Source organism: Oreochromis niloticus, linkage group LG2 (genome assembly GCF_001858045.2).
Source record: "Oreochromis niloticus isolate F11D_XX linkage group LG2, O_niloticus_UMD_NMBU, whole genome shotgun sequence".
Lineage (NCBI taxonomy): Eukaryota > Metazoa > Chordata > Actinopteri > Cichliformes > Cichlidae > Oreochromis > Oreochromis niloticus.
In genome coordinates, this window is record NC_031966.2 from 19,451,303 (window position 1) to 19,467,501 (window position 16,199).

Here is a 16,199-nt window from a genome sequence, read left to right on the forward strand (position 1 = left end):
CAAAAACCTGTGCGCCTGTTATTGTCCCAGGATGGGGACCATTAATAGAACAACAAAAAGAAGAAAAAAATCTGTACTGTTTGCTGAGTATGACACAAAGTTGAAGGCGTGTAATCACACTGCATTGTTTCCCATCATGATGGAATTGATTGTTGATACTTCTGGGGGAGAAAATCTCTTTGACTTAGCTTTGATAGAGTAGTTAAACACAGAAATGTGAAAATACCTGCAAACCAAAAAACTGCAGAGTGTATATCTAATGCTGCGAAAATATGAGCCAGTGGTGTACTATTTGGCCAAAAGGCACAGTTGGAAAGCAGAGCCTAGATTAGCGGAAAAGTGGGAAGAAAATAACTGGTGCTATGTCTAACACTTTTTATTATGGCTGTTGAAAACCTGTATAACACAGCTGTTGAATATAACTCTCTTTTAGCACCAGAACCCCCGCCACCCACACAAAAACCTGGTCTTTCCCTGTTAGCCAAACACATCTTATTACAATAAGATCACCTCTGATCATGGGCTTACAAGAGCTAACAAGGGCCAGGGCATTACATATGAAAATCCAGATTGCATTGTTGTTGTAATAGATTCAGCCTTATGCTTGCCATTGTGTGTCATGCTTCCTCTCTTTACTTATATTCATCATTACAGCAGTCTCTGCTGCTGGCATAGCACAGATGTTAGCACATACTAAAACACTGGTTCCTATCCTTAACCCTCTTGAATGACTGCTGCAAATGCAAGGAATGACACCTATTGTTTCCCTCAAAACACAATATTTTTCATATTTTTGGTGTTTTTCTTTCCTTGACTCTCACAGAACCTCAAATATATTTTGTGTATATATTTATGCTTTATATATACCTTGGTCCCTTTTCATTGTTATTCTCTTTGCAGGAATGTGTCTGCAAGTGTGTGTGCACATTTGGAAGCCTGCTTTAAAAGATGCATGCATGGAGGGTGAAGATTATTTTTGTTTCACAGAAGGCACATTATAGCAGACCCAGACCAGGTCTGTTCATCTCACACAGTAAGCCCTAGTCTTTAAGGAAATAGACTCCAGTCAGTGTTCTTGGTTACTAGTAACTGGCAATGTTGACCGTCAGTCCTAATCATATTTGAAGCATATAACAAATATAAAAGAAAAAGTAAAGCAAAGTCAAGTTGGGTTAAAAAAATCACATAAAATAATCCTGATTTAAACCCTTTTACAAAAAGCAGAATTCCCCCCTGAACAACATATTGCCTACATTCTTCTTCAAATGCAATCTATTTGTCATGGTGACACTAGTTATCATGTTATGTTTCCTGAATTTAAATCACAAAGATTGTTTTCAGTCTTTAAAGGTGAATATACTCTATTTCTAAAAATAAAAAAGCAGGTCAACCCCCACCGCCTGCCTGAATGGGAAGTTGCTGGAAAAAAGTAGTCATCCTTCATTGTTTCTTCCTTTGTTTTTCTGATGCCAGAAATCATGTAAACACGTGCTGAGGCTGTGGCGGGATGTTGTTCATGGTGCTATCCCTGCCTCATGCATATCCATAACGGATTAAAGATTGCGCAGACATTATGCAACTAGATCTCCCCCTTTTATGCCTTGATTGGCATTTCTGGGACACAATTGGTATTGTTGTTTGTTTTTATTTACTTCTTCGTCTATCTCTCTATCTATCTCTCTATCTGCGCAGCACCAACCTTCAACATGTGGATGTTCACATTAAAACCCATGTGCGCCCTGTGATTGCTCTGATGTTCCAAACTTAAGAGCGTGCAGCCGCTCAGGGCATTGCGCAAGCGCGAACAAAATCGCCGTGAGAGACGATGAATGAGCTCTTTAAATAATGGAAAGACGCTCTCCAATTCTAATTCATTGTCTTAAGAAGGGGGCTAAATTAACGACATTGTCATTTTTATTTGAAGAGAGCAATGAATATGTGAGCGCAGCTGTCCGTCCCCTCGGGGGAGAACCCGTCCTTTGGGCTTGAGTCTGTCTTGTGCTCAAGTTTAAAAACAAAAAAGTTTGTTGGAGATGCTGAATCACGCGTTTAATGCGATCTGAACTAATTGTAGCTTTTTGTTGACTCTGCAGGTGATGTAAAGGCCAAATATAATGGCCGCTTTGGCTTTAATTAACGATTTAATTGCAGGTGGTGAGAGTTAAGGGCACACACTGTTTAACGGTTTAAGTGAACGTCAGCATTACACCTTTTTTCAATAATATGCATCTCAGCGATTCATAAAACTGCTCTCGCTTCCTCAAGGGAGAGCATTTAGGGAGAGGCTTGTTATTGCTCCTGTTTGGGAGGAAGCATCACAACCGCAGCGTTCAGGGCAGAGCAACGGGTCATTAAATGGATGTCAATTGCTCATTTACCCATTTGCCACCTCTCAAAAGTGTTGAAAATATATCTGTCAAAAGACAAACGCAAGGCACAATTGCCGAACATCTGCTTTTCTGAATGAACGTTTGCCAGAGACCTTACTCCAGGGACCTATTAGCTTTGATTCCTGCGCCCGCTCTGATAAGGAATTCATCAAGTTTCTGACACCCTGCCAGATGTTGGGGAATTGCCGCTGTCTCCTGTTGGACATCCTGCTAATGGATTGTCTTTCAGCTCACAGCATAATAGAAATGTTATTCGAAAGAATGCTTTGTTTATCTTGGAGGGAGGTGGCTAAGAAGCCTCGAAGTAAATTTTATTTCGAATTATAATCCCCAGGTGCGTTTTTTAGGCAATTTGTTGCTGCTGTCAAAGTGTGAGACGCTTTAGAAACTGAACTTGGTGAGCAACTTATTTTATTTTGCGGGTTTTGTTTTTTCTTTTGTGGAAATGACAGGCCAGCAACTTTCACTCATCACCTCGTGCCACACAGTGTCAGGGGCAAATAAATCGTCACGAAATGTGCATTAGGTGAGCCTAGTGTCAGTGAGTTGAAGGATAATTGAAGGCAAACACAATGCCATTGTGTTCAACAGTTTCCATCACAAAAGCCACAAAACACCTTAAGATATAAAGAAACACGTGGACTAAGGCAGCTTGCGGATGCATATTCAGCACCCTGCCGAAGGTGAAACAACCTTCGATTATTGGCAAACACATTAACTTCAGCACAAAAGGAGGCTCTTAATTATCAGATGTATGCAACTGATTGTTTATGAAGCTATATGCAGCCGTGTGCTGTTACAAATCCGTTTCATTTCAATCTCTAATTGTCACGCTGAGTTTAGAGGCATTGTTCTGGTTAACCGTGCAGTCTTAATGCCTTCATTAAAAAATATAAATATCAGCAGTGTCAGATTTTTCGTTTCTGTATGCGGAGATGGAAACCCTCTTATTTCACTCACATTCATATCCTCACACAGAGAAACAGTACACACTGCCATTCTCAGTGCAGTTATTCCATGATACTTCAGTTTTGGGAGCATCCCGTTAATTAAGGAGTGATGGGATAAAACCTGAACATGTATCAGCAAAGCGGTCATGTGCAGATGTGCAGGCGCTGTCTCCGATACAGAGTATCCCAACTGCCGTGCTGCTGTGCCTTTGAGCAAAATAAAATACACCCTAAGTTATTAAACAGCCTTGTGCCAGATAACCCCTTGCTTAAAGTGTCGAATAAAAGCTAATAATAGCCTTGCATCTTCAGTTCTATCTTTTAACCTACTAACTGAGTTACTTTTGAATTGATCGAAATTCATCTTTGCACTTTGTGCCCAATAATGACTTAATTTTCAGTTAGCGATAAATCAGCTACTGTTTTTCTCCTTTTTCTTTTAAAGATCACAGCCTCCGTTGCGTGACAAAAGGCGTTTGGGACCTGCTTGTGTCAGTTTATCCTCTTAGAGCGAGCTCTCCCGCTTAGCCAGCAAATACTCTGCTACTGAGAAGACCGAGGAAGGTAAAGGGGTTGGGGTTGACCAATCAATCCGATATAAAACTTCAGCGGCATGCGCAAGAGAGACGTACGTCTCAGTCCATTTTTTCCCCTGCAAAATGCACCCCCGCACCACCCCCCAACCCCCAACCCCCCGCTCCCCTCCGCCTCCGATCCCTTCCTCCCCCACCACCACAAGAAGACTCTATATAAGCGTAGAGATTATAGGCTGCTGCACGCTGCCAACAGTCAGCTGCCATCCTCCGGGTGCACACACTGGAGCCCAGTACGGCAATCCATAAGATAACCCATGATGAATGAGCAGGCTAATTGAGAGCCAGTTGTTGTCTGCTACAGTGGGACATTGTTGTTATACAGCCTGTAGTCTTTACACAACTGCATCCACGTGACCACTGCTTTCTAATCCATTGAGAACCCACTAGAAAAAAGCCTTTCATGTTTTTTCCTCCGTCTGGATTGAATCGTCGGTACCGAGTTCTCATATAGTGTGGAAATGATGGCTTGTTTTAGGAAACAGCTTTAATACACCTTATTGGCAAGCTGCATTTTAATTGCAGAGTTAAGCTCACCCCTACATTAATGACCCAAATTCACATGAATGTGCCTTTTAATTGCACGCAAACTGGGGTGTGATTAACGCTTAAATGTAGGTATATTAAAGTTGTGTTTATTTCCTCGTGGTATGCTTTCTTTACCCTTATCACGGTCACCTGCTGCGGGTCAGAGCGCAGCCACGTCTGTGTTTAGGACATCTCAAATCCGCGCGTAAAAATGCAACCTTCGTGCGAGCCGCCGTGCTTCGGAGAAAGCCGGGTCTCGGTTATTTGACGTCACGGTGTCTGAGAGGAGCAACTTGAAATGTGCGACTAGACTAGCTGGGAAGGGAGGGAGGAAAGGGTAGGAGGGGGAGGCAAGGAGGGAAGGGGTGAAAAGAAATGAAATCAAACCAAATGCGAAGGGTGCGCTTGCGCAAAAGTAGAACAAAACAGAATTGGAATCAGTTTCTCAATAACTGTTTATAGCTGAAAAATACTGTGTGGTGGGGGTTTAAAGTACCCCTCTGTGTCAGACTTACCGGGAAGTAAAGTCGTCAGATTACACCAGTCATCCAGACAGAGCAATAGGAAATGCGCATTTGTTGTTGTCTCTTATATTTTAAAGCACTGAATAAATTCCTATTTATTATACGGGGCTTTCCCGATGTGTGCATGTGCACTTGTTGTAATTCAGACAGATTTTTTCGCCGTTTAAATGCTTATTATGGCGGCTATTGATGTGTGTTAACTCCTTTGGTTGTTTTTTATGTAGCTGTGCCTTGTTCGGGTAGTGGGAGACGCTGAGGCACTGCCACTTTTGGCAACGATTCCTGCTCCACTTTCACGGTCACACAGTGTCCTCAGTTGCCCGTCTTCCACTCTGCATGCTAGGATTATTATATGGTTGATTTTTTTCAATCACAGTAAGCAGTCATTGAAGAAGAAGAAAATAAACTTTACATTTGCAGCTTTCATAGTCATAAACAGATGCCTTACCGGCCTTTCTAAAGTCCCTACACACTGCCAAGAAGTGGTCCTTCAACTTCCTCCCCCTAGGATTTCCATTGAACACATACACACACACATACGCAGACACACACACCCACACACACACACACACACACTCACACACACACACACACACACGGCCAAGATACTAAGATGGCGCCTTAATCAGTGTCAAGTTCAAGTGACTCCTACTAAATAGCATGGCAAGCAGTGTCGGTTATATGCGTTAACATGCAAGGTGCAGAACAACATGCTGGTAATAATCAACGGCGCAGTCTGAAAGTCGCTTTTCATAATGTTTTGTTTAATTTCAGTCAAAATTTCCGTTCACATTTCTTCATAAATAGTTGGTAAAATAAATCAACCAACATACAGTAGCCTAAAAAGTACAAGGAACGTTTGACTCTGGTAGCTATAGGCTAACGCATAGGCCTGCTGTTGTAACATGGTTTGCCTCGATGTGGCACAGTGACACAGTTCATCAGTAAAACATTTTTGCTCTTCAGGAATAACTTGGAGTGTGACCCATTTCTCCCAGAAAGTGTTACAACATCACATTCTAGCTGTGTTTATACATCAGATATTATTCTCTGACCTCTGGACATGGGGCAGAAAGGTGGTGGGAATAAGAAAAAGTACTTCTTTTAAATTAAGGTATAGAAAATAGCATATAAAACATATATTCCTTAAATTATTTAAATAAACTTATTTCATATATCACTGTCAAGAGGTACCGTTTTTACATTTTATTTTAAAAGTAGTGCTGGTGGTCTGAAATTGTTCTCATATGAGTACAATATACTTTGTGTATGCATAATATTTAATTCTTGAGAATAGGTTACAATGCAATGCTGTAACTCTTTTTGCCACTGAACGTGTTCTCCCCAACCCACATAGATCTAGAATTCCTTCCACTAAATTTTGTTAAACACAAAAATGTCATCTTGACAAGTTATTCACACAAAACAAGCAAATGTGTAATCAAACTGCTCTATATGCAACACCACAACAAATAACACGCTTAGTTTCACAGAATTACATTTAAAACAATGCAAGCTGACAGACAAAAAAACCTTTTTTATTTTTGAAGATACTGTGTTGTGACAGTTCCATTGTTGCCGATGCACACATTTAAACATACTTGCACAAAGACACTGCTGGAACTAGAAAGGTTGCCATACTGGCGCATATATTTCGGGGCTTGACCCCAATTTGAAATACTCAAAATGCTGTCACCTTGATTTGGAAATCATGACTTCGCACACTCTAAGACCTGTAGTATAGGAGTGCAATAGGCTGATGGGTTCATTCTTTTCTCTTTTTTTTTTCTTCTCCCAATACTGAGTTTATGCTAAGATTGACATCTAGTTCTGATTCTATAAAAGTAAAATACACAAAAAGTTTAAATTTAACCAAAAATAAAGATATCAACAGAACCGTTTTATAGCTTCTCAGCTCAACTGAACTCAGCTCTACAAAGTCAATGATTTTACATGTCAATGGTCCCATAAACAAAATAAAAGTGACGGAAATATCTGCATTATATATAGACAAATTCATAATATTCATATAGATGATTTAATTAATCCAAATAAGACACATGTAGGCCTATTGGTTAAAAAGGAAAAAATAAAACAACAACAAAAAACAGAAGGATACAATCGCGATGTTGGAGCTTTAGAGTTTATCATTTGTTCCATGTTAAGCTGGTTATGACCAAAACTGTACAGTTCTTGTTAGAAAACATTTCCATAAATATCATTTAAGTTTCAGAACTTATACCCATAATTAAATTACAAATTGATAAATATGGCATCATGGATATGTATTTACAACGGTATTAACAAAAGGCAACGTTATATTCAACGGTAACAATCGTAACCTAATACCACATTTCTCCACCTGAAAACGGACGTTGACAACAGATTCGACCCCATCAAACAAGGAAATACATTCACGAGATAATATTTAGTTATGATTTTTTTTTTTCTGTGTTCAAGTTCATGACAAAGACTTTGGCACGTTTCTTAAGACTGTTTGAAGTTTCAACAATCAATTGAAGAGGCGACAATAGAGCGTCACCGTTATATAAAACAGCGTGAAATAATCTTCCTTTTTTATTCTTTTTTTTTAAATAAAAATTTGAGAAAATACATAAAATGAAAAATAAAACATTTTTTTCTGAAAACTGTAAACTAAAAGATAAAAAAACATTTATTTATATTGAGAAAGTATAGCGTTTATTTATTCGTGATTTATTTGATTTCCTCAAAACTGCGGAATAAAAGTCAAATTTCGTGATCCTGAGAACGGACGTGGCCTGCTTGGTGCTGGCTTTTGCTCTCATCTCCTGCTGTTGCTCTTGTTCCAATCCCATTCGCGTGTGTTTGCGTGTGTATCTGATGCTGTGTGTGTGTATGTGTGTGGAGTGAAAATGAATAGTTTTTTTTATGTTTTTTTTTTCTCCTCATCCTCTTGGTCCACATTGAGAGGGAATTTGTTCTTCTGACTTCAAACGTACCATTCATTAAAGTTGGGTGCCAGTCCTTCGCTGTGACCAGACGTGTTTTGTACGGCTGACGGCGGCGTTTTTGTCGGGTCCTCAGTGCTGGCTGAGACCAGGACTGGCGGTGTGGACGACTCGTATCCGGAGCTTGCTGCTGGAGACGATTCAGATCCTTGAGACTCATGAACCTGCAAAACATGGGGACACGAGCACTGAGTTACTGAGGCTGTCATTGTAAACGGTGACCTTTAAGTGTCTTTATGGAAGGAGGCTGAACTTAAATGCGGATTAGCTCTGAGTTTTATGGGGCAACTGTAATGGTAAACAGGCAGCAAACGTGAAACAGGCGAGCTTCTGGACTGCATAAAAATATCCGCATCAACATACTGTTAAAGTTTACATAAAAATAGGTTTTCCCAAAGTACTAGATGGTTAAAATATATATATATATATTTAAAATTGGTTATTGCTAGCGCATATTTATAGAAGACGGCTATGTTAAAGAAAAACACAAATCAAAATCCATCATCAGAGAACAACAACAAAGGGGGAGTTTTTAAAACTACTAATCATTTATTCTTTTAGCTATTTAAAATCAAGAGTCGCTAACACACTAATTGTGATTGCACACCATTTTTTGTACCTTTTTTGCAGTGTGACTGGGCTAGCCTGTAACATCTTAAAGAAAAGCCTGAAGTTGTGATGGTCTCTGTCTGTGGTAAAGGAGGAGGGGTGGCGTGTGTGTGAGTGTGTTAATGTGTTTAAGGAGTAATGAAGACGTTAATTACCTTCATGTGTTTCCTGAGAGAGCTAGGGTGTGTGTATGACTTGTCGCACACTTTGCAGATGTATGGCTTGTCTGATGTGTGCACATGCATGTGCTTTTTCCTGTCGCTGCTGTTGGCGAAGCGTCTGTCACAGCCATCAAATTCACACTTAAACGGCTTCTCACCTGGAGGATTAAATACACATCGTGAATTACCCCTCAGTGGCCCGCACAAACAAACCCCCATTGTAACACCGACTGTAAATCCGAAGACACAAGATGTAAATTGTCTGCAGCCTATTATATAACAGAGTAACCTACATTTTCGGGGCGACATGGATACTGCTCCACTACTACACACTGCTCTGTCAGGCTTTATTTATTCAAGAGGCCTGCTCCTTCATGCTACTACTGGCCTCCTCAGTGCGTGTGCTCTTGTATAGTAAACACTGAATCAACAGGGCATTCTGTACCGTGCACTGGCTGAACGAGAGCGACAATTATGAACGCAGCCAGAAATTGCTTACTTGTAATGATGTGTTCAAAAAGCACACGAGCCCCGCGTCTGCCCGAAGCACTAATATAGCAAATGCACTGAAAGTTTGGCGTAAAGTAAATGAAGTATCTTTTGGACTAGCACAAAACTTCTCAGGACAAAAGCTGAGAGAATTAACGAGGCTGAACACCACAGCAAAGTTTCACAGCACTGTAGTTTATGCTCTACTGTGGAAACATTATCCAATCGGTATATTTTCAAATAATTTCGAAAAAGGAAACTGGGAGCTTATCGCCATTAGAAAAGTTGGTCCAATTTCTGAAAAGGACCTCGTAAACAATAACACAACAACATGCACGTTTATATTTAGAACACTGAAGCACGGGGTCTATTTAAAAATAGGCTCACTTTCTATATTTTTTTACATAATGTTAAGATGCTGTTGGTGCCTACCTGTATGTGTTCTTTTGTGTATTTTCAGGTTTTCCGATCTGGCGAATATTTTCCCGCATCCGGGGAACGGGCATGGGAACGGTTTCTCGCCCGTGTGCACACGGATGTGATTGACGAGTTTGTACTTGGCCTTAAAAGATTTCCCTTCTCTCGGGCAGTCCTCCCAGAAGCAGACGTGGTTGCTCTGCTCGGGGCCGCCGACGTGCTCCATGGACACATGAGTGACCATCTCGTGCATGGTGCTGAAAGTCCTGTCGCAAGTCTTTTTGGGTCTGTTCATCTGGTTCTCGTCTATCCATTTGCATGATAATTCTTGCTTGATCGGTTGCCTCATGTATCTAAAGAAGGCTCCCGGACCGTGGTGTGTCGGCACATTCATCCCCATATTCATGTTGATGGGGTGGTTGTAGTTGTGGAGCTGAGCCCCGTAGGGGTCCGTCCGAGGGCTTGCTACAGGACGATACGGATCAGGTCTGCCGAAAATGTCCCCGCGCAAGCCAAGATGCATTTGGCTGTTAACAACATGTCCACCGGATGAAGTGTGGCTCACTCCCTGGTCATGAAGTCCTGGAAACAACAAATGTCCGGGGTTATCGGTGATCCCGGGCGGCCCGTGGAGGCTCCCCGCCGAAGCTGCAAAGATCCCATGCTGGGTGCTCGGAGCTGTGGACTCTCCAACGCTCCGGTTCCGGAAGAGAAAGTCTCGTGTTGAATTGAAAGCTCCCCCGCCGTACGAGCCCACCTGCCCGCCGTGAGAGTGTCCCAGGGCAGCTGCATATCCACTGGCTTGCGGTGTGAAAGCTGATGTCTGGCTGGAAGCGATATCGTGAGCCACGGGGCTGATTTTAAAAGCAGCGGAGTGGGAGGAATCACTGAAGGGATTCAGTCCCAGACTAGGGTCTCTGTTCCCGATTTCGTGGTGCCGCGGCGTCCCGAAGCCCCCCACTCCTAACGATGCAAACTGCGGACCGCTATCAAGAAGCATAGTCATGAGCTTGAAGCAAACTCAGGAGCTGGGAAGAAAAAAACTGAAAATAAAATTAAAATCCAGTTTAGCGGAGCGCGCAAGCTGCACACTGCGCCGAGATGTACCACGTTGCGCGGAAAAATCCAAAAACAACAAAAACAAACCACGCCAAAATGGGGAAAAATCCTATGCAAAGAGTTGGGAGAAAAAACTCCCGTTGACTGCAATCCGTGAGAAAGAGGATCAAACTTCCCCCCCTTACCAGGCGGATGATGTCCTTGGACTGATAAAGTCAATCACTCACTCCCAGAACATAAATGAACTCGGGAGGCAGTGCTACGACGGCCAATCGGCGTTCTGCTACCCCTGTAACACGTGACTGCGACGAAGGGTGGTAATTGGCTTGATTTCTGGTGATTGGCACAGTTTGGTATTGAAGATGGCAGTTCGTCTCAATTGCTTTCATTTGATTGGTTGTTGCAGGCATTATTTTGCAGGTATAACAGAACGCTCTAGCGCAGATCCTGCATGTGTTATGTGGAGCGCATGTCAAATGCAGCCGTACACGAGTTGTACTCCTGATGAAACTCCCAAACAGTTTTAAAGATTCAGAAAAATATATAATCTACAATCTGTAGAGGATATACTAGAAAGTTAACTTTTTGAGCAACCACTTATGGCACTTTTGAACTGAAAATTGTAGTATTAATGAACTTAGAAAAACTAAAATGTTTTAGTAGGTTTTATAGAGTATCTATCTATCTATCTATCTATCTATCTATCTATCTATCTATCTATCTATCTATCTATCTATCTATCTATCTATCTATCATTGACTTATCCTTTATTTTTTCTCTTTCATGTGACCAGTTTGGCTCTTATTAACTGAAAACTTGAATGTACTTGGCGCAGTTCCAAAATGTGGCTTTCTTGAAGCCGCTTGAAAGGGGAGGGGGTATTTTTTTTTTTTTTTTTTTTGCAAAAGCTCTATAGGGTGTAAGACGGAGGAATAAAAGACAGAAAGAAAGATGGCAGTAATTGTAATATCCTGAGATTTTTTCGCTCAGCCAAAAAATTCGTGCCATTGAGCAAGTTTCACAGGGCTGCCGCTGACTCGCTGCAGGACACATAAAATCTGATCAAGTTCAGAGACGCGCTGAGTGCTTCAAGCGGCGCTTTTTAACTCCAAGCCTTTCACATCCTTTCCCCCTCAATCTGTCCCAGGAAGGAGCTCACATTCTTTATTTTAGGGGATCTGGGCTAAAAAAAAAAAAAAAAAAAAAGCGAGAGAAAAAAAGAGAGAAAAAAAAATCAAATCAGTCCTTCATTCTGTTCTCGCCCTCATCCTACCGCATTCACTCCCAGAACATTTCGTCGAGAAAGAGTTATAGATTGAAAAGGTGAGTTTTCCTACTTATCCGTCGTCTTTCTGTGCTAGAGAGAGAAGAGGCCTGTGTGAACTGCATGCTGTGGAAGTGCTAAAATCTACACTTTATTTAGCCCGTGGAGGTTACACGGGATTTAGTTTTGTTGAAGTGAACCTCGGCTGCTTAGTGTTTAGGCCTGTTACTCATATGTTAATTCAGTTGTTGCAAGAACCCGCAAACCTCAGTTTTTTTCTTTTTCTTTTTCTAACCAGCTCGCATACTAATGCAACAATTGCGCTTTTTGTACATAACGACTCGACAACATAACTCAATAACTTATTTTGAAGGGGGGAGAGAGAAAAAATGAGATTCTTCATCTTTTTCCTCCATAAGCCGCTCTCTCTCCCTTTCCCTCTCCCTCTCTCTCTCTCAGCCTCTCTCCCTCCCTCTCTCTACTTTTCTTCATCTCTCTCCCTCTCTCTCTCACAACGAAGGGATAGCCTCTCACAGTTTACTCCCCCCTTCATTCTCACACACTCGTCTTCTCATACTGCAACACACTAAGCGCGTACACACACACACACACACACACGCACACACACACACACACACACACACACAGACAGTGTAAGACGAACACATACACACAGAGAAAAAAAACTCATCGAGATTTATTGCGACCTTTGTGAACTTTCGCAAGCGACAAGCAGCCTGTTAAGTTTTCCTAAACTCCCTCCATATTTATTGGCTCGTTGAAACGTGAAGGCTCCATACACCACTTAAGGTTATGTGCCGTGTATTCGCAAGCCATATTACCGCTATGAAATAATTAAGTGACATGGTTAAGATGAGTCACAAATGTTTGTGAGCCACAGAGCAGCAGCGTAGGCACCGAGCTCTTGCTGAGAAAAAGGGGGGGAGCTGTCATCAGCCAGGCCTAATGTAAAGCAACTGTTGCTTGAGAGTTAAATTTAAAACTACCGCTGATCTCTTCTTGTATCCTGGCATTTGTTGAATATTTTATTATTTAATTCATTGCACGAATGTGGAATTTGACAAGTGGGGACATCAAACACTCATTTACTAATTATTCATGCTCTCATCAAAACAAACATAAAGAGAGTCAGGATTACAAGAGTATTAGGTAGCATTTTTATTTATTTTTTTATTTTAAAATTTCTGTTTTGTTCTATATTTTATCCACGTCTTCTTGCCAGGAAGGGGAACATTGCCCGGGAACGTTACCATTATTACTATTTTTTTTTTAATTATTATTGAACAATAGAAAATGTGGGAACTTTCAAATAGTGGGGAAAGAAACTTTCCAAAACTAATGTGACTGCGGTTTTGCGTATCGTTTGTCTCATGCACACCAGCTTTTTTTACCCCAAAATTTTTAACATCGAGCTCTGCGCTGAGTGGCGTTTTCCTCTCACGTTTGGACGTATCTATTTAATTTAATGTAGGTAAAGCTGCAAATCCATTTTACAACCATACTGATTTGTATATTTAATTTAATATTTTTATATGTTCTTTTTAATTGCCAATTGCATTAAATTCTTAGAGGAATATGCATATATATCATTACTTTGTATTTGGGTGTGTGTGTTTTTATTTATTCTATAGCTAGACACATTTCATCTTCCCCCCCTTTTTAAGTATCCGTAATGAAACGTGCCAATTTATTGAAGGCTCTTCTGCAGGACTGCGGTATTTATAATTTGATTATTTAGTTATCTTTCCTGGGATTACCTCACTGGGCGTTGGAATAGCCCATTGGTTATAACATAATCTTCTTCCAACTGAGCATGCGCGTTACCTTAAAAATATCAGAATATTTTAGTGTGCATACCTCTGTGACAGTAGGCCTACTGCTGCTGGAAAAGAGCAGAACATAATCATCACCCTAAATGGTAAACATCTCACATTTATATGTTTATTCTAACTAGATGTGTTAGAGTCAGTAATTATAAAGGATTTTTCCATTGTGTAATTTCGTAAATGACCTAGATGCATGGTAATTCTATTCTTATATAAACCAGTGGACATATCACAGCCCAGTCTTTTTTCTCTCTCTGTGTGTATGTGCGTGTAGCAAAGTTGAGCGATTTTTTTTTAGTCCATGATGTCTGGCCTGTGGCCCACACTATGTTTGGCTGGCTTAGGCCGCTAGTGCTATAGACAAGTTTGTGGACTTGAAATTAACTCAGTAGTGACCAGACAGAAGTATAACCTTAATCGCTCCTAAAAAGGAAAAGCCACAACCGAATGCCACTGTATGTGATCTTGTTTTCAGTATTTACATTTTAAAAGGACAGTAAAGTGATCAATGTATCCCAGAGGCACAGTTACATGGATGATTCTGTGATTCACTGTTTTGGATAAATAGACAATGTGAAGAATGAACTTCCACATTTTGCTGTGGTTGAAATGTGGCATGTCTGTTGCATGATTTATTAAGAAAATGAATTGTGGTGCTTTGTGTGTTGAATAGGGTGCATTCTCTGTCACTTTTCCCACTTCTCTTATATTCGGCGGTGCTTAAAACACTACAGTGGCTCAGGTTCGCATTCACACGAACATCCAGTAAATTTAATAGAGTCTGAGAATAATAGAGGTTCTTTTATTTGTTCCAGTTCTGCTATTTGTCTTCATAACATGTGCATCCACTTATTTTCAGAATGCGTAGTGCTTTCACAAAGCAAAAATTTACATTATGCTTTGTGTTTTCAAACACATGGAGCCTGCAACAAATGCTGTTTTAGTTTTTCCTGCACATGTAGCAGCTGATAATGAGAAGGATTTTCTCATCATATTGCATTACAATACAAACGGTAATTTAACTGTCTTGTAATATAGAATTTCACAGTGCCTGTATTACATTGATACTAGGCATGTTTTTGTGCTATGCATGTGTTTAGTTTTTTCAATTCTCATGTTTTTCAGTGGCGAAATGTTTCCGCACTTCCATATTTTCATCATTTATTTCATTACAGGCTCATAACTGTATGTAATACAATAATAACTGTGCAGATCGTTGTATGTGTTTCATAGATTATATGGTCAGTTGGGCCTTGACTGACTACAGCACATGGAGTTTGCCTTCATATGGCTGATGGAGAGGGCTAATTGACTTCTTGCTGTGATTTGCTCGAGCATCTGTCTCCAAATGGACTCATCCCAAACCTGTTAATTCATCTAAATTTCATAAAGTCATGGCAAGACTGTGCACTGCCATCCCTCATCAATTATAATATTTCAGCGCACTCCACACTAATGCATGCAGTTGTTTAAACAGCCACACAAACCCACATACACACGTTCTTGTTACTACAAGAAAACACAAACACAGCTCACACAGGCACGAATGAATATGGATACTTGAAATCATTTTGTTCTTGGTTTCCATTTCAAGTTTTATTTTTATTATTATTATTTTTTTTAATATCTTGTGTTGCATTACGGCATTCACCATGTGTAACGCTAGTGATTTTTATATGGATATATGGACTAGATTAATATAGAAAAGCAGCCATATTATTATAATATAGGCTACAACAAGCTACATTTCATTTTTATATGTGCGTGTGTTTGTGTGTGTGATTGTGCTTGTTTTTCCCTTTTGTGCAAATAGTTTTCCCTAAAAAGGGCCTTATTTAATAAAAAAATACACTTCTTCTAATCACCATCCAAGGTTGAATTAATTGAACTTGCTGAATTTTCAGTCCAGTCTGTAACATTGCTTCGTATACAGCAAGCCTGGAATTTAAACTGGCATTTGACTTGTCTCCCATTTTTTCTCTGCATTGCGCCTTTATAATATATTTGATTCATATTGACTAAGAGCGACTTGGAGCGACTTGGACCTTGTGGCTGTAAAAACTATGCCCTGACATGAATGTTTTGATTGTTGCAAGTGATATTTTACATGCAGCAGTCACCAGAATTTCATCTGCCTTGTCAAACAGCCAACATAAACCAGACTTATAAGGCTGCAGGGCTGGAGGAGATTTCAGATGTCAAAATGCTTACATTTCTTACAAAGTAGATATTTGAACTGAAGTTTTGTACATTTACATGCAATTTCCAAATTAGTCGTTTGTCGTAATAATATTGCAAAGCGCGTAAAGCAACATTGCAAAGCCCCCAACTAAATAAACACTGTTTACTGTTGTTGCCATTGCTTCTAATTTTATGAT

General features: G+C 40.4%; 1 protein-coding gene and 1 long non-coding RNA gene across 9 annotated transcripts in view; one reads left to right on the forward strand and one right to left on the reverse strand.

Annotated features, from left to right (window-relative positions):
- The window catches only part of LOC102078719 (uncharacterized), an 81,016-nt gene that overhangs the window by 46,436 nt on the left and 18,381 nt on the right, over positions 1-16,199 (forward strand). The window contains exon 1 of one of the 8 annotated variants that reach the window (XR_003222006.1): positions 11,668-12,033. The exons of 4 other annotated variants lie outside the window; for them this stretch is intronic. This is a non-coding gene — a long non-coding RNA (uncharacterized LOC102078719). Of the gene's footprint in view, positions 1-11,667; positions 12,034-13,849; positions 13,914-16,199 lie in introns of those variants that run through there. 3 more of the 8 variants (XR_003222004.1, XR_003222009.1, XR_003222008.1) reach the window with 3 other exon arrangements.
- zic3 (zic family member 3 heterotaxy 1 (odd-paired homolog, Drosophila)) lies at positions 5,729-10,937 on the reverse strand. Its single transcript, XM_003445217.5, has 3 exons — positions 9,667-10,937; positions 8,740-8,903; positions 5,729-8,139 (listed from the first exon to the last, which is right to left on the reverse strand). The coding sequence occupies exons 1-3, from the start codon at positions 10,655-10,657 to the stop codon at positions 7,957-7,959; spliced, it is 1,338 nt and encodes a 445-aa protein (XP_003445265.1). The 5' UTR covers positions 10,658-10,937; the 3' UTR covers positions 5,729-7,956.